Here is a 24,998-nt window from a genome sequence, read left to right as displayed (position 1 = left end):
TGAATATTCCAATGCAGAATTGCGTAAAACAACGCACTGACCATGTGACGTGCTCCATTGTGACTCTGAACTCTTGTAGTACTCATTTAATGTATGTATGTATGTCCGCTACAGTTATGTTGCGTACCCGGTTGGTAAGTAAGGTGTGTGGGGGTGGGGGGTGGTGGTGGTAGGGAGAGACTCGAGGACACCGCAAAATAAAATACACTAACAGTGCATCCTGAGATTAATAAGTATATATACTTGTCTATATACAATGTTCCTGTAGTAAATCTTTCGCAGTGTTACAAACAAATAAATATATATAAGTAGGAATACCTTAACGACTAACACACGACACACGGACAACGTACATTAACTAACCCTATCACGGCACAGCTATTCTGTAATGCGCAAGTTGCCTAGAAGAGAGCTTAACTATACGCATTGCGTTAAAGACAACGCATCGCAGCAAATGATGAATTCGGCAAAGGCAACGCAGCACAGCTAACATGGACCGCGTCAGCCCGTGAACCCTACGCTGCAACAGCCTTGCAACCGCACAAGCAGTGTACGCAACGCAGCTGCAAAGTGCATCAATCCGATCCATATGTCTTCTGCAGAAGCCCCAAAATAACCTCTAAAACATTGCCTCTGACAAACGCTATAAAATTCGGCAAGGATTCTACCTGGAACTTGATCTTAATGTATACTAAATTAATGTATAAAAACGCTACTCGCATAGCAATATAAACGACCCCGTAACTGTGTAGAAGCCTATACACGAGTATCTGACCAATTACGACATATCTGATAGCATTGACACATATCAAAAACCAATAACAAGCCGCAAAGCTCTCTATCCTGCAACATACATGAGCTGACCCCCGCCCAACGGCCTATCCGTCTTGTTACTTCCCCGTATACTCAGTTTAGAGACGAAAACGTCCACCAGACTGTTAACATAAACCCCGGCAGCAAGAACCAACTCTCTTCCGGCCAGCAATACATTGGTACCCATAGATACACAGACTATCGCACATACCAGGGACCCCCCTGCTTAAACATTAAACCAGGGTTTCCCTAACTTTATTCCAGACATGATCTGAGTCATTATTATACTATAATACGCATAACAGCCTGTGTCTGTTTCATAATTCAGTTATTTATCACATATGCGTATGGAACGCTTGAAGAGTTGGTCGATAGCTACGAATTTGTACATTACTACATTATATGGCCCTACTTATAAAGGTTAAGTAAGCCACGTTCATTTATAACAGAAAACAAAGACTATTCAAGGTGCATAATGTTGTGACGTGATAGATTATTGCACAATCAGTACTTTTCTCTTTTATGACTAAACTCAAACATATCTAAGCAACAGAAAAGATGTTTCTCGAATTACCCGCCCCCACCTCATGTAGCCTTCTTCAGCGGGGTGGGCTACTACTGTAATCGGTATTTTGATTGCAAGTTGTTATAACTTCTTAAAGCAGCTTTTTGCGTTTTGTCGCCGTTTTGCCACCCTTTTGACATGCCCATCGGGGTTTTTAAATGTATTCATCACAAAACAGCAAACTCAAATATTAGCCAAGTTCTTCCCTACCTAGAGCGCCAATTGGCGAGTAATTAAGGACTTCTGCAGATATTAATTAAGAGTCTTCCGACAAATTCCCCATTTAAAAGCAATCGCATACAGTTCCCCAAATCCACTAGTTTGAATTCAACCAATGAGTGAATAACTGACAAGTTTAATTATAAACTGTTGCTTAAAATAGATTCATTCACAGCAATCCGAAAAGCTGAGTCGTTATCACAGCCATACTCAGAGTACACAAATAGAGCAATGTGTTGTAGTACATATTGGTGTACTGGATTGCTTAAGACGTCGGCAAAGTGAAATTATTTACCTCATTATTCAATGACGTTCAAATAATTTAAATATTCATGTTATAGGCGGGGCTTATTGCGAACCTAACGGAAAATATCATAGAGAGAAATAACGTTAGATTTGAATAGATAAGCTAGGTGTGTATGTCATTATGGTATCGTAAGGTCAATGAGGTTGAGAAAATCATAGAAAGGACTCAAAAAGCTGCTTTAAGATTTATATAAGTAGACCTCGATCATTCTCCTGATAGCAAACACAAAATAATAATGTTTTTAGCATTTGGTTCGACTGTGTAAATAATCTATAAGTAAAATATTTGCGTGACAGTCATTGAATTTAAATTTCTAATACAAGATGGCAATCATTGCTTTTAAAACAAAAGTAAATTTACTAAACCGTTTACTGGCAATTATGTAAAAACAAACTTCGTTCTTTTAGTCTCTCCCCAACTACTTGCTTGCTTAGATTTCTAGTTCCATAAAAATATACGTGGGAACGACGAATGTAATGGCTTTGTTTGTATCCCAGAACCGTGGTGGGGATCCATTGACCATTGCAGTAGGCCTACTGTCGGATATTTCGAGTTTCTTTCGTTTCTTATCCTACCCACACCATCAATTTACGTTCCCGATACATACATTATCTTAGTAAAATTCGCTTAATGACTTGTATATGACAAGAGTGATAGCACATCAGTGGAAACAGTCCTCCCTGAAAGTGATCACTATATATTGTAAGCAATGGTGATCAGTGTGGATTAACGTAGTTCAGTGTAGGGAACATGACCAGTAATTGAGAAGACCTAGCTATGTAGGTCTGGATTTAAAGCTTGCAGAAACCAAAACTACAATAACTTTATTCACAATAAAGACATTTTGCTTCCAACATATTGCAGTGTACAATATCTGGCATAGCGAAGACAGTGTACTTTTACAAACTTAGTAGTCGGGTAAGTTCCGTATGCAGAAAATACTATGAACTTGAACAATTGAAACCACTGATGCGAATTTGTTGCCGCAAAGAGACAATACTTGTAATAGAGATGTATAGACACAGTGACGTCAGATGGATTAATTGTATCATGGCAACCGTTACGGAGTTTAAGCACGTTATTGTTGTTCTTGCTGTTTTAACTTATACGCTTCGATGCAAAGTAGATTTTCTTGAACAAGCCATAATCCATGACATGTGTTTTTTTTTTATGGGAGGGGACTGGGGTACAAGTCTTCTGCCTGGCTATCACGTTTTGCACTATCCGTACCTTACTTAATTCCTTCATTGATTAGTACAATACAATTCCAAGGTACTTGTACAAGTACAGGGTTTGTTGTACAGGGTGTGTTAGATGTTGATATGTGCCTTACCAAACAAAATGCACGTGACCTATATAATGTACAGCGCATGGCCGGAGGGGGGGGGGGGGGGGTAACGTCAACTCTCGAAGGGACATTTGAAACTTTTTTTCCCTATATTCCTAGACACAATCGCCCAAATAAAATATCTCTATTCCGCAACGGGAATGCAAACGGGCTACTTGTAGAGCAATAAATGCTCAAATTAGTGCAGGTTGTTAACAAAAAACAAAGAAGAAAGTGAACCACATAGGTGAGTTCAAAATCAACAACAAATGGAAATCACACATACACAAACTCACTCCAAAATGGAATAACTTGAATACATATTGACACTAGATGAAGTCTAGCGTGTACGTATGTGTGTAGGGGGAAGGGCAGTGGTGGATTCCCCCTTTGTCACCAGGTCCTGCACTATACCTACCTCTCTTAATTCCTCCATTTATAAGTACAATATATTAACCTTACTTACTTACCTAATCAGGGTTTAATTGGATGTCCTTTGTTCTGGAGTAAATATCGTTGACTCAATCACCTTTAGAGTAACATGGAAATCCTTCATTGTTATATTAAAGGCCAGATTTCGTCTCTCACACGACAAAGTATTTTTATTTTCAATTTTTTGATTGGTTGAAAGAGTTGCTAACGGAAATGGATTTCCTTTCACATGGGTCATAGGTAAAATTTACTAAAACATATATTGTTCATTTCTCATGATTTTCCTGTTAAAATTGTTAAATTAATATTTATATCACGCCAAAAAAGAAGAAAAATATCTCTTTAACTAAATATTTGATTTCAAACTTTAAAAGAACTTTCTCTTTATTCAACATGATTTGCACCTGACATTACCATTTATCGTAAATATCGCGTAATGCCTGCTATAACCGTATCGTTACCGGAAAACCGTTGGTGAAACACTGTACAGTACACTGTATCATGTATACATGTACATATGTAGGACAGCACATAACGATCGCATATGCAGCACAACGATCAGTTCGAATTCAACCATCACTTAGCGTACAACAGAAACATTATTTTTCACACGAGGACGGTGTAAACGTTGCATTATGTCATCCAAAGATTCCAGTTTCTTGGATTCTCGAATAGAATCGGAGCCGATGTCTTGCAAGTGCCGTGGCACTTGTCAACGCGGTAAACCTACCAGGCGAGCCGGAGTTGGATGCCCGTGTAAATCGTTTGGTTCCTTTTGCAATTATCATTGCAAATGTGGCACGAAAAAAAGACCGTGTCGCAACAAAGCACCAGAGGTAGGTCTTATTAAACTGTTTGTGTATTGATTGACAAACGCTTAAAGTCTCTACAGAATTACCTGCAATTTTGTACTAAAGCAAGGTCTATTAAGAGTTAAAATTTTAGCTTTATATGAAACAATTCATTCAGCCATCGGTACTGGCATATAGGGAAGCCTATAGGCTAAAAGTATAACGGTCGTATATTGCAGTACACGAGTAATGCACGGTGACCAACGGATTCATAGCCTGTGAAAATTGAGTTTGAGTTGTACTGGCTAGGCTAAGCTACCCCGTAGTCTTTGACATTATGAAAATTACGGGCATCCTTTTCACACACCAGTGATGTTAGCATAAAAACATCATACCATTTCCACTCCAAATTTCATATTAGGCTGTCGACTGACGTAACTGTGTTTTAATATATGCCTACCTAAGTGCTTGGACCACAACTAGCTGGCAATTTTGTTGATTTTGTAATCTTGCAGTAGAGTGCCGACCATACCAAAATGACAGTATGTCAATGATTTTAGTCGGTGAAGTATACTTCATATGCCTAGGTTATATGCATGTAACATAACAGTATGTACTGATTAGGCTATAACTTTGAAACAACTGCTAACCTTGAACAGCTTACACATTTGTTGATGCAATCACACTACAGGGTTAAATGAGGTTTATTTGCAGTCATCAGTAGTGTAATGATATGTTATTCAGATATTCCTAATATATGTTGTATTGCATTTTGACACGTACACGTACAGATGCATTACCATGTTTTTCTTTCAATTTTAAATGGTTTACGTTTATTTTTTTGGTGTCTCTATTTCAGGAAAGTTCAGCATCAAGTGAGGAAAGCTCATCTGATGAAGGAAGGACTGAAGACGTTCAAGGGTCAGTTGAAGAAGCCATTGATGAAAGTGCAGGCTCCATTTCCCATGAGGCGAATATTCAGGTAAGAAATTATATTTATTAAAATACATTATACATTCACACACTGTACTCGCAAGTAAGAATCATATTTACAGTCTTCTGAACAAAGTTTATAGAACAAGCCTGATCTGCTGGTCAAAATCATATTGTCTTTTAAGGAGTAATTTATCCAGTATGACATAGCAACTTGGTATGCAAATTGGACAAAAGTGCAGGGTTGTAAAGATGTATCGTACTTGAATACACACTGAAACATACAGTACTATTTGCAGTAGCATAGATCGGGCCAAGATTCATAAATCTTCAAATAGCTACAAACAAAAAATGAGCACAAAACATTTTTGTTCACTATCCTATAAGATCCCCTTACTCTGTATTTCTTTGCTTGCAGTAACCAATGTGTATCTCTTGTCATTATTCCCGTCTGGTACCTACATGACCCAATTGTTTGCAATATATTATCCAAATTCTGTGATGTGTACTTTGTGGTGAATTGCACTAGCTGGTGATATTGAAGTTGAATTTTTGTTTACCAACAGAGGTACGTGAAAGGCTTGTCTAGAGAGAGGTTGGAAGATGTAGCAACGGAGCTTCTTCGAAGACAGCCAGAAGCCTTGAGTGATTTCACTCCACCACAAACGACAAGGGAGAACCAGCCTACAGAGATTCCATTGTGGTGCAAGTGTACTAAATGTAGTCCAATGCCAACGATCATTGAAAACAAGTGTTGTTGTAGGAGGATTGGTGATTGCATTACAGAATCTCAAGCATTCAGAGACATTTGCTTGAATGTAAATGTCTTATCGGTAAACATGCAAGTGCGTGAGGATGAACTGGCCAACGAAGAAAATAGGTCAAATTCAAACTATCGTCACTACTCATATAGGAACTACATTTACTGGAAGTTTGGACGTCTTGGCCGTGGCAACAGACTGGTCATCCCTGCTTGTTGTGTTATTAAAATAAGGCAGAGATTCCCATCAGCAGATGGGCAGTACAAGGGTTTTATTGCAGGAGAGAACCTCCAAGATTAAACAAGTGGATTGTTGCCAGGCTCCAAATTATTTCATTTTGCTAGTTCACATAATCTTTACTTGTTGATTTAACTTAGAGATATCTGCAGTTAAACCCCTAAATTGAACTTATTATCATTACCATCATGATATAATCATAAACACCTCATATCCACTTAAAACTATGAGATAAACAATATGTATTACACTATTCTTGCTTGAAATGAAATAAAGTTTGCATTTTCATATTATGCGTTGATATGCATACATGGGACTCATATTCCAGTTATATAGTATTTTCATTTCTTGCTGGTAACATATAGCTTCAAACCTCCAAGTTCATGATATTGTAGTTGTGTGTTGTCTCCTTGGTAAAAGGTAACGCTACTTTTAAAGGCCAAACCTCATGTGAGGTAAACATGGTAATGTAGCAGGATGAATGTTAATGTAGATTGCCCTGGTGAGCAGATGGTCCTAAAATTGTTATACATCAAATGTCATAAGTCAACAGGGTTCAATCTAAAAGTCTTTATTTGGATGAATTGTTGAATTGGAAATTTAATAGTCACCCTTTTTTTTGTTTCTTCATTGAGTTCAATCTTTGAATATCTTGTAAAATATGTATGTTATGTATTTCAAATATTTGTATCTGTCACATTTAAAGTCATAAATCAAGGCTATTCTTGTAATAGGAAATCTCTTTTAAAAAAATCCTATAAGTATCTTGTCCATACTATGAAGCAATTGCTAGCATAGGTATATCATAGGTATTTTGTGTTGGTGACAAATTGTGAGCAGATTTCCTGTCAGTGGTGTTCATCTTTTTCCTTTTCTTTTACATTGCACCTATTTGAAAATGCAACTATGCATGCTGATTTGCCTTAATATGCTATTATCCTTATTCTGTGATGTAAAGATTCTGTGCCTCTATCATCCTCATGATATTGTATGAAGCTGCTTAGAGTATAACAAGAGGTTAGCCTATAAATTCATCAACAACTTGGTCAGCAGTAATAACCAGCTCCATATTTATTAACACATAGGTTTATATATTCCTTTCATGAAGATTGTGTGTTAATAGTATCGATTTTAACTGTTATCATCTAAGCTAAAATTTACTGAACTCTTGAGTAAAAAGCAGTCAGCTTTTTCAAATGTAGGTGGTGAGAAATCGTCGTCATGTTTAACTGAACAAATTTTCATTCATTTAAGTTAACAAATTTTCAGTGGAGAGAAAATGCAATATAGCAGATTTTCTTCTTTCCATCTTTTTTATTTGCATGTTTTTACATTTGTTAATCTAGGCTAATGAAAAATAAATCTATATAGAAAGTTGTACCCATGTCTGTCCAAAACAATTATGTTGTAGGCCTTATGTTTTTCTCTATTTATCAGGGAGGATACTAACACTCAGTCATCCATACTGTTAGGTCCCAACCATTCCTGCAAAAAACTGGGAAAGTACTAATTCCTACTAAATTTTGAGGACTTAGGAAGGTTGGCCTTGTTAGGACTACACTAAATTCCCTTGCATACAGCTGCCCCACTTTCCACTCTAATGCCCCTATATCTCACAGCAATTATATTACAGGCATCAGGCTTTCCTCTAAATTATCATGGACATTAAATCCCAGCGATCCATATAGTCCCATTCATGTCAAACCTTGAGAAAGTACTAGTTCCTAACCACAAAAATGGGAGGCAGGATTGCTGGGAAAAGTTGAAGAGTGGGCTAGTCATGGATTGACCCAGCAGGTTCATGATATACTTGTACATTCCCCTATTATATCTCAGAGGACACTAAATATATAGACCCATGCTTTTGGCTGCCAATCCTTACCACAAAAGCTTTGTCATAGTTATTCATATTCTCAAAGTGGGGGGGGGGGGCAGGGGGACCTTAGGGTGGTGCATTGGCATCAACAATGTCATTTTAAATCCCTCGCAAAAACTACCCAACCAACTAAAACCCCCTCTATTAAATAGCAAAATCTCAGATCTTTCTAGCATTATCTGAGTGATAGCTACAAGAGTCAATAACGAAGAATGATAACTTGAGACAGATGTTTACTATTACATACATTTATGAATCTGTATTACTCTGCAACAACTGTGACGTGAAGCATTGCTACAATGTTATAAAACAAAATGATCATGAATGACTCATCAATACTATGTTACACTGCCATAGCTCTGGATACAAAGGTTAGGAAATTTTGAAAGGCCTATTCATACTAAAAAAATATATAGCCTCATCTACATTTGACTGGGCTTGTGTGAGCCCATGGAACATAACATAAGCCCAGAGCTGGCCTCAAACATTGACCTCCAGTTTGACTAATGTTGTGTTCATTCTAATTTCAACTAATGTCAGCCTGATGATAGTTAGAACAAATTTTGTGCTAATTTAAATATTTAGCCTCTAGATTAAGCCAGACTGGGCCTCAAAGTTTCGAAATGATACAAACACTCATAGAACAAAAAGTTTGCCCACAGATGACTCCACAAGGTGTGACATAGAAACAACATAGACAATGTGCTTTAATTCAAGAAAGTTGCTGTTGCTAAGATAAAAAGTAAGAAAACATTTTCCAAATTCAATGTTTAAATCAAAAGAAAAAAATACAGTTCAAACCATAATGGGATATCGAAGTGATGCCAAACAATCAGGCAGAAGTTTATCACAAATTATATTGACAATATTGAATGAAAATTCCAAGGTCAAGAAGGCTATAGAAAGATGTTTTCAGTTTGGCTCAAATATCAAAATATTTAACATGATGACAGTCATTCTAAAAGCTCCTTTAAAAATTACTTCAGGTGGAATATACAATGCACAAATAAAATACATTACCCATATGCCAGTGTTATTGACTTCTACAGTAGGTTTACAATACACAAGTACTGCAATTATGTTCAACCCATGTAGAATATATTAATTCCATGTAAACCATGAATGAGTGCATTAGAGAATCACAATGAATGGTTATTACAAAACAATATATCGTACAGAGAATATGCAGCTTACACAATGATGGGGGAAAGACACTGACAATAGTTGTTTAATTTTTTTCAAACCGTGACTTGTGCTCCTGAAGTAATTGAGTAATACTGGGCTTTGGAACATTCGCTATATTTGACTGCAGAAGGAGCGGATTATTTGATGCTAAAGAGACATGTTGTGAAAGATGCCCTGGTGTTGTGGCTCTCATGGAAAATATTCTTCTCATGAGTTGGGGGATGTAACCATAATCCTTGGCTACCTTCAACCGTTCAGGTGCCCACTTTCTTGTCCTCTTACTATATTTCTGCCGGTAACCTGACACTACATCCTTAGGAGCTGCATATTCTCTGTCTGAATGATAATTGTGGTCAATAGCAGACAACAGCATTCTTGTTACATAACCTTCAAATGAATATGAACATCGTTTACTAGCATACATCAACATATGGTTATGAAACGATTCAAGATTACCAGTATGCTTAAAGTTCTTGTAATATGGTAACATATTCAAGAATCGTTTGTTTGTCATGGCTTTTCTGAGAGCAGCATGAGGTGGAGAATCTTTCTTGAGCCATGGTTTATTCCTCTCCGATGGATCTAGTTCCCCATGCTGGCACTTACCAATGGATCCATCTATGGAGAGAACCCAGTCATGCTCATTGACTATATGATGTAGCATTGACCACCACAATGCCTTCAGTTTTAACACATCACCAGCACATTCCCTTGAGCAATGCCAGAAATGATTACGAATGGCTGGTATCCATAAACGTAGGTCTTCATTACCCTTCATTTGAGAAAGTGCAATGACCTTCTTAACAAAATTTTTGGCACCATGCCATACATCAATGCTGTGCTCTACATTTTCATATTTCTCACAATTTTTGATGAGTGCTGTTGTCTGGACATGGGCATCTGTTACAACCTCAGTAACATTAACATTTGCCATTAAGTAATCTAGCCCTCTTTCAAATGCTAGCCTTTCCATGTTTGTGCTCTTACCCCCGGTTTCACGAACATCAACAACATCTACATGCAGAATTTTTGAACCACTGGTGTCCATGAAACTGTAAGTACAATATTGGGCACAATGCCCTGGAGAATCTGTTCTCCCATCACCTGCAACACACAATTGCTGCTCCTTCAGAGATTCAAATAAGCTGCTCTGGTGAGTCCGCCATTCGTCTTTTACAGACGGTGAAACATATAGTCTTTGGACTCGAAAAAAAGTAGTGGAACTAACAAAATGAATTTTACAAAATTTGAAAAAGAGAGCCATCTTTGAAAAATTATTTCCAGATAAAACAACAGCTGAAGGGAACTGAATGTTACCTGAAAACATATTTGAAAAGCGTGGCTGTGAATGCCACACACCTACATGGCCATTACTACAGCTCCACTTAAAAATAACTGCAGTACCTATGGGATTGGTGCTGTAAATAAGTTTGTCACTGCATTTTGAACAATTTGCACCATAAACATTTTGCAATAATTTTGTTATCTCTCTAAGAGATACAATGCACTTTGCATCGTCAATTTCACCAGACGAGGCTTCTCCTGAATGTGGATCAACTGACTCGTCTTCCAGCATTTGGTCACATGACCCGGTATCAAAATGGAAAACCTCTGACTCTGCTGTTTCTTCATCATCTGGTCTGTGGAAATATAAGTTCACAGGAAGAGTTTGATGGAAGGAACCAATAACCATAGTGAAAAACAATAAACATTTCTATCAATTCTCTCATAAATCTCAAAAATGGTTTTGAAGCTGTATGGTCAGATTTCTATTACATGCATGTTTTGGTCACAATTTGGTTCCAAAAAAATGCATAGTATGACATGTTAACTTCAAAGAACACATTGCCAGCAGTGGCATATGTAGCAATGATTTTCCACTTGGAGAAGTGAGGGGGGGGAGGGGGGAACTGGTAGGGCACAGACATTTGTCTGTATATCCGTGATGAATGACAAAGATATGCATGTGCATTAATACTCAACAACCTTACAAATTTCAGTCTCGAAATACTTCATATGCTCCCCAATCCACTTTATTTTAGGGGGCACAAATGTATTGTGGGGGAGAAGTCCGCCCCCCCACCCATCAAACCAAGTGCACTGATTATCAGATTGTGCAGTCAATGATAAATTTGTTCAATTGAAATCAGTGTTCGCTGGCAATAAGATATACAACTCTGTGCTATTGTCCTCTTGTTTACTTTTCACCACTGGTAGGAGAGGATTTCCTCAGACAGTCTTTCTCAGGAAGATACATTTAATTGCCAAAGTATTTATTTTCTCATGTAATACCAGCTTCAGACCCATCTTACCATGTTTACACACAGCTAGGTGTTAAGAGTTTCAAGTCTATTGTGGGTTCGATCAACAGGAAGGAATTACTTCATCCTGAGAATAGTGATTTGTGGTCAATAGCTTGATTGGTGTAAGATACTCATTACAGTAAGCTCATTGTAAAGAATCAGTCAGCTGTAACTAATCCCAGTGTGGGTTCTCCAAATTTTTTTTTATGCTACCCTTCCTGTGGTTGAAGTGCAGAAATGGTTGAAGTGCAGAAATGAAAGAAGCTGAAAACTGCAACAACTACTCTGCACAAGTTGTATGTTTATCCCTATCACAATATTGTTTTTACTAAACAATTGACCTTGTTGATATGGTTGTTTTACTGTCCTTTTCTTCAATATACAATATTGGGGGGGGGGGTGGGGGTAGCTGCACATTAAACACTTCATTGAAATTAAACTTGAATTGTCTTCTCTCAGATATGTTTTCCAGTGAAGTTGCATATATTTTATTTTTATTTTTATTTTAAGTATTGTTAGAGAACAAGATGGCATAATATTTTTAAGGCTACTGGATTAATATTTAACAAAGCATGCTAATACATAACACGCGAGTCAAATTATGATATGCTTTCTTCACATACCTCTTTCCAAAAGTTGCATCATCACCTCTGTAACTGTCCAAAGCATCGTCTATTTCTAGGTCACTTAGGTCTGATCTGCAAAATAAAGAATAAAAATTTATGGAAAAATTATCCTACTGTATAGGTACTTGAGGTTTTCACTTTTCAGTTGGTCAAGTGGGGCAATCTTCTGGTTAGGGAGTGGACAACAATTAATTCATCCCTCATCCCACATGAAGTACTGTACAAGAGGAAGGGATTCCATCTTTGATACCTATCCTACTAGCTAGAACATTGGTGCTGCAAAACTGTAACAGATTCTTAGACTAAGATTTAAAATTGTCAACATCCATGACTTCCTGTAGAACTTAATTCTTAAAGAGCCAAACAATAAGTCAAGCAATTTGAAAGATTTTTGAAAGTTTAGACATTTTTTAAATCAAGTTCTAAGGGCTCCATGTACTCTAAACTAAGTATTCATTTTCTCACATGGTTTGACTTTACTTATAAGGATATATGCTACAGGCTAGACAGTGTAGACCAGAGACTAACTTACTCTTCAGTACACCCATCCATGATGTCTTCATGTTGATTTGAGGGTCCAGCAAGATGTTGCACAATAGGAGATGGCATGTAGTCTTCCACAAGTTGTCTTCTGGCTTTTGATGTATGTGGGGTTGAAGACATTCTCTTCCTATCATCATTCCCTGTATAGACAGTTCAAAAAAACAAATTCACTTATAACTAATTGGTCATTTGTTCTTAGAGAAATAACACAACAATTGCTGCACAGTAGAAAAAGAGAAACACTTAAGGGCACCAAAGGGCTCTTGAAAAAGAAAGAATGTTAGCAAAACCAGTGATCATACAAATACATACTACTGGGATAAAAAACCTTACACAAGTAGTTTGTTTGACCTTGAACGTATAGGATACTGTTGACTGTTACCTTAATTATTCTGTCATTCGATCCTTTTGCTCATACATGCATGCACCAACATACATACTATTGCTCCAGTTTTCAAAAATTCCAACATAAGCTTATGTAATTCATATACATATACTTTGTGAATACATTTGTATCTATAGTATATAAAATACACTTAACAGAGACTTCTGAAAATGCAACATTAGTAATAGAATTTGTCTGCCGGCAATACACGCTTCCACATAGTACAAATCATACACCTGGAACATTGGCATTAAAGTTGTAAAGTTATATTTTATGTAAATGTTTTCATGTTGAGCAGGAGCAGGATGAATGTATTTTACTTTTAGTTCTTCCTCAATGCAGCACTTATCGTATTTTACAGAAATTATTTGGTATTAGTATCCATAAGGGTACATTTGACCATGGAGTTGAACATGCAATTACTTTTCCCTCAATAATTTATACATTGAAACTGCCAAACTTGTTGGAGACCAAATATATTGCAAGTCTCATTACGTGCATCTCATATTCAACATGACTATTATCAAAAATGTAACTACCTGCAGATCCAATTGTGCTTGTATCTGGTAGTGTATCATCTTTGTTTGTTTGAGTCTCCACTGAAATTTGGTATGATCTAAAAAACAGATAAAGTATAATTATTTCACAAGATGATTCACAGCTAGTTCAAAGCATGGTTTATAACATGCGAAGGTAAAGAAAAACGAGCTACCTATACGAATATAGGCTGTAATACATACTGCAATAGCTGCATGTACAACAGCTTTTATCTTAAGTAGCCAGCTATAGGCATTCACAAACAAAATTGTTGATGTGTAACTAGTTTTTTAAAGTCCAAAAGAATTTTCAAATCTTTGTAGGATCATTTGTGTGTATAGCCATATTGAAATATTAATCTACTTTATTGAGTATTTGCAGACTAGACTGCAGCTCAAAGAAGACTTAAAATGTGGCTGCACCATTGTCAAAATTCCTGTTTGCCAAGGATTAATGAACTCAATTTAGTACATGGTGTGTAAAACTGTGAAAGTCCAATAATTGCAATATTTGTCTGGAAATTTAGGTAGCGAGCTCACAATGCCGATATTAATAATTAATCAATGATGGACAATCTTAAAACAGAATCATACACATCCTCTAAAATCACAAAATAATTATAACCCATTTACCACCCACACAGTGTTCTCAGTCTACATGTCACAGAATAGGTATTGCGAAGATTCTATCATGTTCAGAGTAAAATAAAAAGCATTGTAATTAGGTTCTCTTTGGAATATGGGCCTAGATTAGTGTTTAGGGTTTGGATAAGTGATAATGGACATCTAGCTCTTACCGGCCTTAGTATTTTATTTTCCCCATTTTTCTCTAAATTTGAATGTCTTTGCTAAACTTGGTGATTTTTTTTTTATAACAGTACTGAGTGAGAAGTTGTGCGTTAATTGGATTAAATATTTTGTGATTGTTCTGGTGGTGCAGGGTGGAATTGGTAAACTGCAACCAATAATGAATAGGCCTACTCATTAAAGCATTTTACCTCGGCTTGGTGTAGCCGCTAACATAATGTACAGTATACCCAGCACTATACTGTGTCTCTTAGTATTTGCCTAGACCTTCAAATTTGGTTCTTCAAGTACAGTACAGGTTTACTTTCGAGTATACATCCAGATTAATTATGCTCATTCGAGCTGTATCTGAACATATTCGCGGTTCCGTGTATCAATTCAAGTGTAATTCAATTTAAATATTTGAATAGAGAAGGATTTATTCCCTGAAAATTTATATCACAACAATTACCTAGATACACATCTTGCCTGCAGGTTCTTGAATACATATTCACACTTAGCATATATAGCTTCGCAGTTGTTTGGGGCCTAGTATAGCCTATAATCCATCATAAAGCTAGGTAAGCCTATGGGCCCTAACCTATAGTCACAGAAGCTAGGCCAAACCCAAACCTTTCTTTACTGTGATGTACTCCCAATCATTCATGGACAACTGCTTACTTTTTTTATTTAATTTTGCAGTAATGCACTTGCCTAATCATTTGGTAATGTGTGAATCAAGAAATCTTACCTTTTACATAAACGACACAGTCTGTCGCTGTGATGTTTCAGTAGGTGATTTGCAAACTCCGCATGCGACGACTTCTTTCCAGCTTCACCATCTCCAGATGAAGTTTCAAATTCTTTCTTTTGTTGTACCCAAGAAGGAAAAGAATCTAAAAGATACACTCTTGTCCCCTCACGTTTGGCCCGATCGAGACTATAAGCTCGTTTCGCTGGAGGATTACCACGCGGAGGTCTTCCTCTTGGTCTTTTAGGAGGAGGTGCACCCGCTCCAACACTCTCCATAGCTATAACGGACAGTGCAGCCTGTCAGTGCATATACAAGTCTAGTGGTGCTGAGATGGGTACACCATATATAGTTGTACACACAGCGTATATACACTACAGTGTGTACAATATCGTACGCATATCGGCTATTGAAACTTTTCGGCAACGGTTTTCCGAGCTTGGTAGTCCAATAACCGCGCATGGGCAGTGAATTAATTGTACGCCTCCCACCAAAAATCACGATATCTGGCCTTTAAATCCTTGATAATTGGTTCTAGTATCGAATGGTCCTGGAATGGGAGGTGATGTTCAACTGTTTGGTTGAGGAAGTGTTGATGAACATACAATGCCATAGCAGTAGATCAAGCCTTTCTAAATCTAAGGTCAATGTGACAACATCGGAATTCCATTACAAACACAGTCAACATATCCAAAGTGTGAAGACATCAACCCGATATACAAGGTTTTTGGAGGAACACATCCACTACTTCGTGTATAACCGTGATCGCCGTGTTAACACCTGTCGTACAACTGATGTGCCATACGTTCTGATTTGAGCAATTCTATCACATTTTCTATTGTTTACCTGTATTTGAAAGCTTTACTAAAATATGAGTCATTTCTGCAGGTAACGCAGTAACATAACACATCTATTCATATGAATCCAACCGAGGCAGAGGTCATACTACATAAACAATAGCAGGGAAACACCAGTTACTAAATTAATACACTGATGGTGTGAAAGCCTTTGTAAAGGTTTTTACGAATGCGCCTGTTTTAAGTAACGTTCATTGGTTACGACACGCACTTTGAATATGGGAACTGTTCAAATGAAATTCTCGCTAAATCAAATTTACTATAGCGTTTTCTATTAAGAAGATATTCACATGTCACCCTACTGTGAAGTCCTTGCCTAGCTAAGTTCTAACTTGGATCAAGTTCTAGTTTCTAGTTTGTACCCCAAAAATAATCTTACCGCTTGTCGACGAGGCACACGACAATTACTCAACAATCGGCGTGTACATTAACCTCGATCGTATATGTCAATGCGGAATCGCGCATAACAACGTATACCAACCATTGTGACCCCTTGTCCCTTTCGACACTCAACTCTAGTGGTTCGCCTTGCATGTATATGATTCCACAACAACTGAGGTCATGATCTTATAGCTACCATAGCAAATTAGTATTGCTATGCAATGGCGTGTAACAATTGACGTCTTGTATTGCTCAGTTTTATGACGCATATGGAATCTACCTTTTGTTGCTAAGGGCAAGTTAATATCTCGTCGAATACTCCTGAGAATTACGATTATGGAACGGTTTCATAAGATTAGATATACATGTCATTAAATGCATCACGTGCGACCTCCAACAGTGATGCAATGATTTATTTGACAACACAACAAACAGTTTAATACTTAAATTACCAATTCACCTTTATCATTTGATAATGGTGAGGACTGATTGAAACTATGCAAGAACTAGTCAATCGTAACGTTGATCTTTGTTAAGCCTCGCTAGCCTTAGTAGAAAGAAATACCAAAGGCAGTTGTTTGTTCACCAGTGACCACGCACTTTTTCACATACTCCATTTGCTTTTCTCTAACACGTAGTAAAATAATTAAAATATATGAACTTCACAGCTGGATTTCCATAACACACACCAATAAGTTCTTTAACGTATCACATAGCATACAGTAGGCCTACTGTGGCATGTGTGTGTTTCATACGGGGATTTTTCGTGGATGTCTATAGTGGTCCATGCGTATAACCTGCCAACAAGGTAGAACTTCGGCGGAACTTAATTGTGAAAAGTAAAACCAGCAAAGCGGAGCAAACCCTATCCTAATTTGTTGGGGGAATATCCATAAAATGCCCATTGTTACTTATTGTTACGAGGTGTTTGATCCGAGGTATCCCTGCCATATATCCCAGGTATTTATCAATATATTCAGAGAATAACTCATAGTACACTAGTGCGACACGTTGTCTATTTTATATAGCGCACATACAACATATTATGAAACTTGCAAGAATTCAAGACTGCGCTACCACCCTGCCTCCTCCCACACCTACAAGTGTCATATTAAATTATATACAAGAAAGTTGGAATCGATTTGAAGTAACAACCTTACCCAATCTTTTTTCTGTCTTTTCTGAGTATAGCGCTAAAGTGAAAGAGAAAAGTTTCTAGGCGTTGCAACACATACATCCAATCAAACCAAGGCAGTATCTGGATACAAATGAAACTGGTCCTTGCAAGCACGACATTTTTATGCTGGACATTATGGAAACAAACTTCACGTGTGCAAACGATCCGAAAAAAATATGACTATATTGGAGAGGGAACATATATTTTGGAGTGAACAATAGACGGCTAATGAAAAAAAACAAGACAACAGATACAAACAATCTTCCAATTTATGCTATTAAGTAAACATGTACAAATAAGAATCCGAATGTTTTCAACTGAAATAAGTGTTACGATATTTTCTTTATTTGAATGATTCCTAATTCCTAATTACTGCACGGCAATTGCTGATGTCGCCCAAATCTAGCCAAACCTAACTTATTATACAATGTGTAAGGGTGCCAAGACTGGCAGAATGTAGAAAAGTTGCAACAAATCAAATGTTAGCATGGCAAACTACTGTTTGTAACGTCAATGGTACGTACGTTGGTTGTGTTTAGCGAAGACAACATCAACGTATAATGGCAGTATTAAGTCATCATAGTTTTTTTTAAACGTTTACACAGGACATATATCTCCTACGATTTTCATTCATGTTAATTAGTAGATCGATGATTAGAGTAGATTCACAACTAACACGAATCACATATTACGTCCATAGACCGACGAAGAACGGTAAAAGTGCTCTATTCAAAATTTCTACCAGTTAAAAAGGGTTCCTAGGGTAATCGGAATCCTAACCTCTACAGTAATATATATACATATATATATATATATATATATATATATATATATATATACCACACTTAAGCAGTTATGTGTACAGCAGAAATTGGAAATATGAAGGGGCCAGAATTTTAAAAGGGGCACTTCTCACAAAGGGAACATTATAAAACTTCTAAGCGCTATGAGGTACAAACAAATGATTGCCCAAAATGACTCCCACGTTGCAGGAAATGAGCAAACATGAGAGTATTGTATTACGTATATACACTGTCTTAGTAGGAACCAAGGTGAGAAAAAAAAGTGTCCCCATTTAAATCACACAATTTTGAATTTTTATATCAAAATTTTTACCTTTAGGTTCTCAATTCTTAACCTTTTATCTTAAAATTATGAATTCAAAAGTCACAAACAAAATGTCAACATTTTGAATTTGAAAGTCAAAATGTTGAGATTAAAAGTCAAAATATAAAGATAAAAGTAAATATTTTTCAAAAGTTAGAGATTTGAGAACATCTTTTTCCCCTTCCTATGTCCTTGTTGAGCCTCCATACGTGGCAGACGAACTTTCAGAGGAAAGATTGAGGAGGCTCGCTTAGCTTTATTCAACCTGAAAAGAGTGCTTTAGTGATACTTCCTGTTTTCAATTAAATTAATTTTTCCGTGGTACTCAAGGGTGGGGGGGGGGGGGGGGAGCGATCGCTGGGCAGGTCCATGGTATACAGTAAAATATAGGAATATGTATGGATGGCATGTCTTGCTAGCTTGATGTATATTAATGGAAGCGATGCTATTACCAACGTCTTAACTAATGTACATCTGTTTTTGCAATTCAGTGCATAGTTTTGTTTAATTTATACATAGCTTGAATAACAGCCAACGGTAAAAATATTGGTTTTCAGAAATGTAACATTAAATTTGTCCTTAAAAACTTATACTGCTTAAATCCAATCGTCATAGTCATTTGAACTTCCTCTTTTAGTTCATATTATTCTTTTAACACTGGAGAACCGCACAAATTCATGCAACCCACCTAACCACGACCAATTCCTTTATAGTGTGTGCAATCTATCTTAGTCAATGATGTATGGCGGTAGGAAGCAACAATGGTATTAAGGTGTTATTTCTAAATCGGTTATTTAAACAAAGCTGCCCTGGTATTCATCGCCCCAGGTAAAATGAGACAATCATCTAGAAATGTTGTTATAATTTTTCATTCAGTTGTGAGATTTGGTAGATAGTACTTTGACTGATTTGTTCCTGACTGGTGTGTTATAAACAGCACAATATTACACGTGTAATTTGCAAATCGAAAGTAAACTTATATAAAACTTTATAGTACACACATCACACGTTGTGTACTTTCATTACATATGTACACCAAAACGATGACATCAAAGAAAACGATATTCACTATTACGAGGAATAACATATCACATAATAAGCTAGGTTCCTTGTTATATGCAAAGTTTCAAAGTTATTTTTGTGTACCTGTTGGAATATTTCTTTTATTTCACCTTAAATAGAGGTACGCTTTGAAGTTTGGGGATACATGCTTTATAGGAAACACAAATCAACCTCACGTATCGTCGTAATTGACTATGCCTAGTATAAGGTATTGATATTATATACGGTAACTATCATTTCTTTTGTATTAAATTAGCTCTGAATCACAACCAACCCCTCCCCCCCCCCCACTCATCCACGAATTACACAGTGAAGCCTTAGTCCTGGATGTAACCTTATAGAATTTAAAAGGTAAACAAATGCCACGTGAACTAGTTAGATAATTGTGGAGAGAGCGAGAATGACATTGATAGTATACACCCTTGACAGGACCAGAGGTATTGTCTTTACAGAAAGGTTCACGATTCAAAGTGAAATAATACATTTTTAGTCTAATGTGAATAATAAATAATGATATTGTTTAGGGAAACATTAACTACCGTAACATCGACGTCCACAAATTCTTGAAAGTATTTCTACATCAGCTTAATTTATAGTGTGTTATTGTAAGTATTATATAATATTTTATATACATCCTATACATCCATCCTATCTATCATATCCATCCTTCGTATCCATCCATCCGATCCGTCTATCCTATCCGTCCAATATATCTATCCATCATATCAATCCTATCTATCCATCTTATCATTCTATCGTATCCATGCATCGTACAAATCCTATCCATCCATCCAATCAATCCATCCAATCTATCCATCTATTCCTGCCATCATATCCATTCATCCTATCCATCCATCCTATCCATCCATCCTATATATCATATCCATCCTATCCATCCATCCTATCCATCCAATCCATCCAATATATCTATCTATTCCTGCCATCATATCCATCCATCTTATACATCCATCCTATCCATCTATCATATCCATCCATCCTATCCATCTATCATATCCATCCAATCCATCCATCTATCTATCTATTCCTGCCATCATATCCATCCACCCTATCCATCCATCCTATCTATCATATCCATCCATCCAGTGGCGTTGGAAGGTACTTTCGAGTAGGGGGGCTGAAGAGTGATGGCCGGCCTGGGGAGGGGTCTAAGGGGAGGGGGTGTCCCCCTCCCCTTTGGATTTTTTTTTGAATTTCCAGGTGGCCTCAGATGCAAGTTGGTGCAATATAGCACACTTCAACCCACCCACTCCATTTTGTATATAATTTTGCATTTTCACCTGGCCTTAGATGCAAGTTGGTGCTCCAAATGAGATTTTTTTCTCATTTGGAAATGAAAAAGGGGTTTTCTGACTTGCGAAGCGGGGGGGGGGGGGCGGAATGATACTTCCGCCCCTCCACATTTTTCACTGGGGGGCTGGCGCCCCCCAGCCCCCCGGTTCCTACGCCCTTGCATCCATCCAATCCATTCATCATATCCATCCAATCCATCCATCCAATCTATCTATCTATTCCTGCAATCATATCCATCCATCCTATCCATCCACCCTATCCATCCATCCTATCTATCATATCCATCCATCCTATCCATCCATCATATCCATCCAATCCACCCATTCAATCTATCTATCTATTCCTGCCATCATATCCATCCATCCTATCCATCATATCTATCATAAGTAACAACTGCGCTGTATTCGCATCACGGTAACATGTGTTACAGGTGGCACAGTAATTGCTGCAAAGCTGTTACACGTAGAACAACGAGTCCAAAAGGTGAAAATGCGCGGCGGCTGTATAACGTAGACTACTCCTTAGCCGTACAATACGGAGTGCATGGTCGGCGCTGACATAACACGTGGACGACACACTGCGGCGGTTATTTGATACTGCATGCGAGATTCAGATAGTAGCTTAACTTTTCTCTAATCGTATTGGTAAATCCATTTGATTAAAACATTTTTTTCACGGACAGGTGAGTGTGTGCAAGTCTCTAATAGGTACAAAACAGATACACAAAATGGGACCTTAGGTGGGGGAGGGGGAACCCACATTAGCCTTATGGGTAGTTCCACGTCTAAATTAGGCCTTAATATATCAATAGTTTACCATCATCTACATTTACAAGTGAACGTGCGATAGCTTTGCAGTAATAACTGTGCTACCTAGTGCACATGTTACCTTGTTACGAAACGTGTTCGTATCCATGCATCCTATAAATCCTATCCATTCATCCTATCTATCCATCATATCCATCAATCCTATCCATCCATCCTATCATTCCATCGTATCGATGCATCCTAAAAAACCTATCCCTCTATCATATCCATCCATCATATCCATCCATCCTATCCATCATATCTATCCATCCTATGAATGCATCCTATCCATCTATGCTATAAATCAAATCCATACATCCTATCCATCCATCCTGTCTATCATACCCGTCCATCGTATCCATCCATCCTATCCATCCATCATATCCATCCATCATATCCATCCATCATATCCATCCATCATATTTATAGAGGATCGTGGATAGTTGTCCTCATCGTCTACATTTAGTGGATTCATTGGTTCCGGTCTATTTCAAATATCAGTGTCAAAAAATAAAATAAACTGTTAGAAAACTGCTTATCCACTAGAGAGCATGTGTAAGAAAATGTGTAAAAGTAAGTTAGCCTGACGTTTCGATCCTAGCAGGATCTTCTTTGAAGGCTAAGAAAAGCCTTTCAGGCTTAAAATATCAGTGAAGTTCTCTGTCCATCTTTCCATTAATTCGTCCATACTGCTGACTAGGTGTCCGTCTTTAATCATAATGGAAACACACTCTCTAGGCTTTCATTACAAAGGGTATTTGTAAGTCTGTATATTGTTTGCATATTCTGATTGGATGCAGCTGCTTCAGCTTCTTTTGCAATTCTTTCGCACCAATGCCTCTTGTCGGCTCTAATAAACCTTTTCACCTCTCTGTCTTTCTCTTTATAGTCGTCTTTAAACTTCTATTTATTCTCTCTGATCTTGTACTGAAAGAATTTTGCTATTTAAATCAGTTCTTTGTGTAATAATTTTCCATGTCTCTTCACGTATCCATGGTTTTTTACTCTTCCTCTTCCCTTTTTTTGCCTAGAACCTGCCCAGCTGCCTCAATGTACACTCTCTCTATTCGTTTTCAATATTTTCGCACCATTCTACTTCATCTTCCAGTACCTAGTACATGTTCCACATCGCTGTAATGAATGTTGCCTTCACTTCATTATTTCGTACCCTGTCTATCAAATCTAGCACGCACGTTTTCTGTTCTCTCCACTACCTTCTTTATCTTTAACTTAATAGTGGTACACAGTAGGTAGTGGTCGCTTCCAACATCAGCTAACCTCAATACTCTAGTGTCTTGAATTAAGCTTCCAAATCTCCTGTTACACGCATATAATACAGACAGTTTAATACAGAGGTTAACATAGTTGACACAGAAGAGAGAGGGGATGTTAATCCCCATAATACGTAACGCAACAATATCGATGGGGAAGTTGTGAGGAAGAAATGACAATATGTTGACTTAATATACTTTAGAGGTACTTGTGCAAGTAAAGGTTTTCTAGTTGTAGATAGCTGTCTCATCCGACGTGTGACACGTGACCTATTTACTGTACGGAGTGTCGGGTATGTTAACTCATCTTTCTTAATTCCTTAATTGATTATAAATTTTATTAATTATTAAACAAAGAAGAAAGCACACCACATTGGATAGTTCAAAATCAACAGCAGATACAACACACACACATGCACCCAAAATGGAACAACTCGGATACAACACTAAATGGGGTCTTCATACAGTAAAAGCGCGTTTATCTTTGTGTGTTTGTAGGGAGTGTGGTGAATTGCCTCTGTGCCACCAGGTCTAGCACTATACCCACCTCACGTAATTCCTCCATTTATTAGTACAATCTTTTAACCTTATTTACTTACCTAATGATGGTTTAATTGGATGACCTTTGTTCTGGTGTAAATAACATTGACTCAAGAACCTTTAGTTTCAATAATATGGGAATCCTTTTTTGTTATATTCAATCCTTGCCTTATTGGTTCCGTTGTCGAAGGGTCCTGGAATGGGAGGCGATATCCAACTGTTTGTTTGTAGAAGAGGTGATGAATATACAATGCCGTAGCAATAAATCAAGTCTTTTATAACCAAAGTTCAATGTGACTGTATCGGAATTTCATTACAAGACAAGTCAATATATCCAAATTATGCAGACATCAATCCGATGTACAAAGCTATTTTGAGAAACACATCCACTATTTCATGTATTACCGTGATCGCCGTGTTAAGCCTGTCGTACAACTGATGTACCATACGTTCTGATTTAAGTAATTGTATCACATTTATATACTGTTTACTTTTATTCCAATAAAAAAACATTAAAATGTGGGTCTTTCTTAAGTATACGTTGTAACATAACAAATCTATTCATAATTATCCAACCGAGGCAGAGGTCATACTACATATACTTTAGTAGGGAAACGTCAGTTACTATATACTGTATACACTGATGACGTGAAAGCTTTTATAACGCCTTTTAGAATCGTCCTCTTTTAAGTAACGCTTTTTGGTTATGACACGTACTTTGCATATGGGTACGGTTCAATGAGATTCTCGCTAAATTGAACCTACTATAACGGTTATATTTAGAACTTAAAGCACATACTGTCATCGCACTATGAAGTCCTTGCCTAGCTAAGTGTTAGCTTGGATCAAGTACTAGAGCTCCTTTGTACTTGTCTACGAGCCACCCGACAATTACTCAGCCTTCGTCGTATACGTTAACCTTGACCAAATATTTCAATGCGGAATCGCGTAAAAAAAAAACGTTCCAACCCCGTGACGTGCCCCCTTGTGACACTGAACGCTTGTAGTACTCATTGAATGTATTATAACGCTGTCCGTTCCAGTTATGTTGTAGCGTAGTCGGTTGGTAAGTAATGTGTGTGTGGGTGGGGGGGGGGTTGGTAGGGATAG

The 24,998-nt window shown here is 37.3% G+C and overlaps 5 protein-coding genes across 7 annotated transcripts in view; 2 read left to right on the top strand and 3 right to left on the bottom strand.

The window, feature by feature from the left end:
• Positions 1–24,998, bottom strand: part of LOC139970030 (uncharacterized) — a 407,172-nt gene that overhangs the window by 79,059 nt on the left and 303,115 nt on the right. The window lies entirely within an intron of this gene.
• Positions 1–24,998, top strand: part of LOC139970086 (uncharacterized) — a 343,535-nt gene that overhangs the window by 42,846 nt on the left and 275,691 nt on the right. The window lies entirely within an intron of this gene.
• LOC139970062 (uncharacterized) overlaps positions 1–24,998 on the bottom strand; it is a 95,243-nt gene that overhangs the window by 54,503 nt on the left and 15,742 nt on the right. The gene's annotated exons all lie outside the window — the stretch shown is intronic.
• On the top strand, positions 3,797–7,765 carry LOC139970072 (uncharacterized). Its single transcript, XM_071975708.1, has 3 exons — positions 3,797–4,499; positions 5,314–5,436; positions 5,954–7,765. Exons 1-3 carry the CDS (start codon positions 4,299–4,301, stop codon positions 6,446–6,448), a joined length of 819 nt encoding a protein of 272 aa, XP_071831809.1. The 5' UTR covers positions 3,797–4,298; the 3' UTR covers positions 6,449–7,765.
• LOC139970043 (uncharacterized) lies at positions 8,342–15,879 on the bottom strand. Its single transcript, XM_071975635.1, has 5 exons — positions 15,377–15,879; positions 13,843–13,919; positions 12,908–13,058; positions 12,373–12,447; positions 8,342–11,086 (listed from the first exon to the last, which is right to left on the bottom strand). Exons 1-5 carry the CDS (start codon positions 15,652–15,654, stop codon positions 9,490–9,492), a joined length of 2,178 nt encoding a protein of 725 aa, XP_071831736.1. The 5' UTR covers positions 15,655–15,879; the 3' UTR covers positions 8,342–9,489.

This window comes from Apostichopus japonicus, chromosome 7 (genome assembly GCF_037975245.1).
Source record: "Apostichopus japonicus isolate 1M-3 chromosome 7, ASM3797524v1, whole genome shotgun sequence".
NCBI classification, from domain to species: domain Eukaryota; kingdom Metazoa; phylum Echinodermata; class Holothuroidea; order Aspidochirotida; family Stichopodidae; genus Apostichopus; species Apostichopus japonicus.
The sequence above is the reverse complement of the archived record's forward strand: the minus strand, read 5'-3'. Positions and strand labels throughout refer to the sequence as shown.

Excerpts from the sequence above, each read along its gene's own strand:
- LOC139970072 (XM_071975708.1), top strand. The coding sequence starts at position 4,299 with ATGTCATCCAAAGATTCCAGTTTCTTGGATTCTCGAATAGAATCGGAG. Across the intron at positions 4,500-5,313 it reads GTCGCAACAAAGCACCAGAG|GAAAGTTCAGCATCAAGTGA; the intron begins GTAGGTCTTATT and ends TCTCTATTTCAG. Across the intron at positions 5,437-5,953 it reads CCCATGAGGCGAATATTCAG|AGGTACGTGAAAGGCTTGTC; the intron begins GTAAGAAATTAT and ends GTTTACCAACAG.
- LOC139970043 (XM_071975635.1), bottom strand. The coding sequence starts at position 15,654 with ATGGAGAGTGTTGGAGCGGGTGCACCTCCTCCTAAAAGACCAAGAGGA. Across the intron at positions 13,920-15,376 it reads CTGTGTCGTTTATGTAAAAG|ATCATACCAAATTTCAGTGG; the intron begins GTAAGATTTCTT and ends TCTGTTTTTTAG. Across the intron at positions 11,087-12,372 it reads GATGCAACTTTTGGAAAGAG|ACCAGATGATGAAGAAACAG; the intron begins GTATGTGAAGAA and ends ATATTTCCACAG.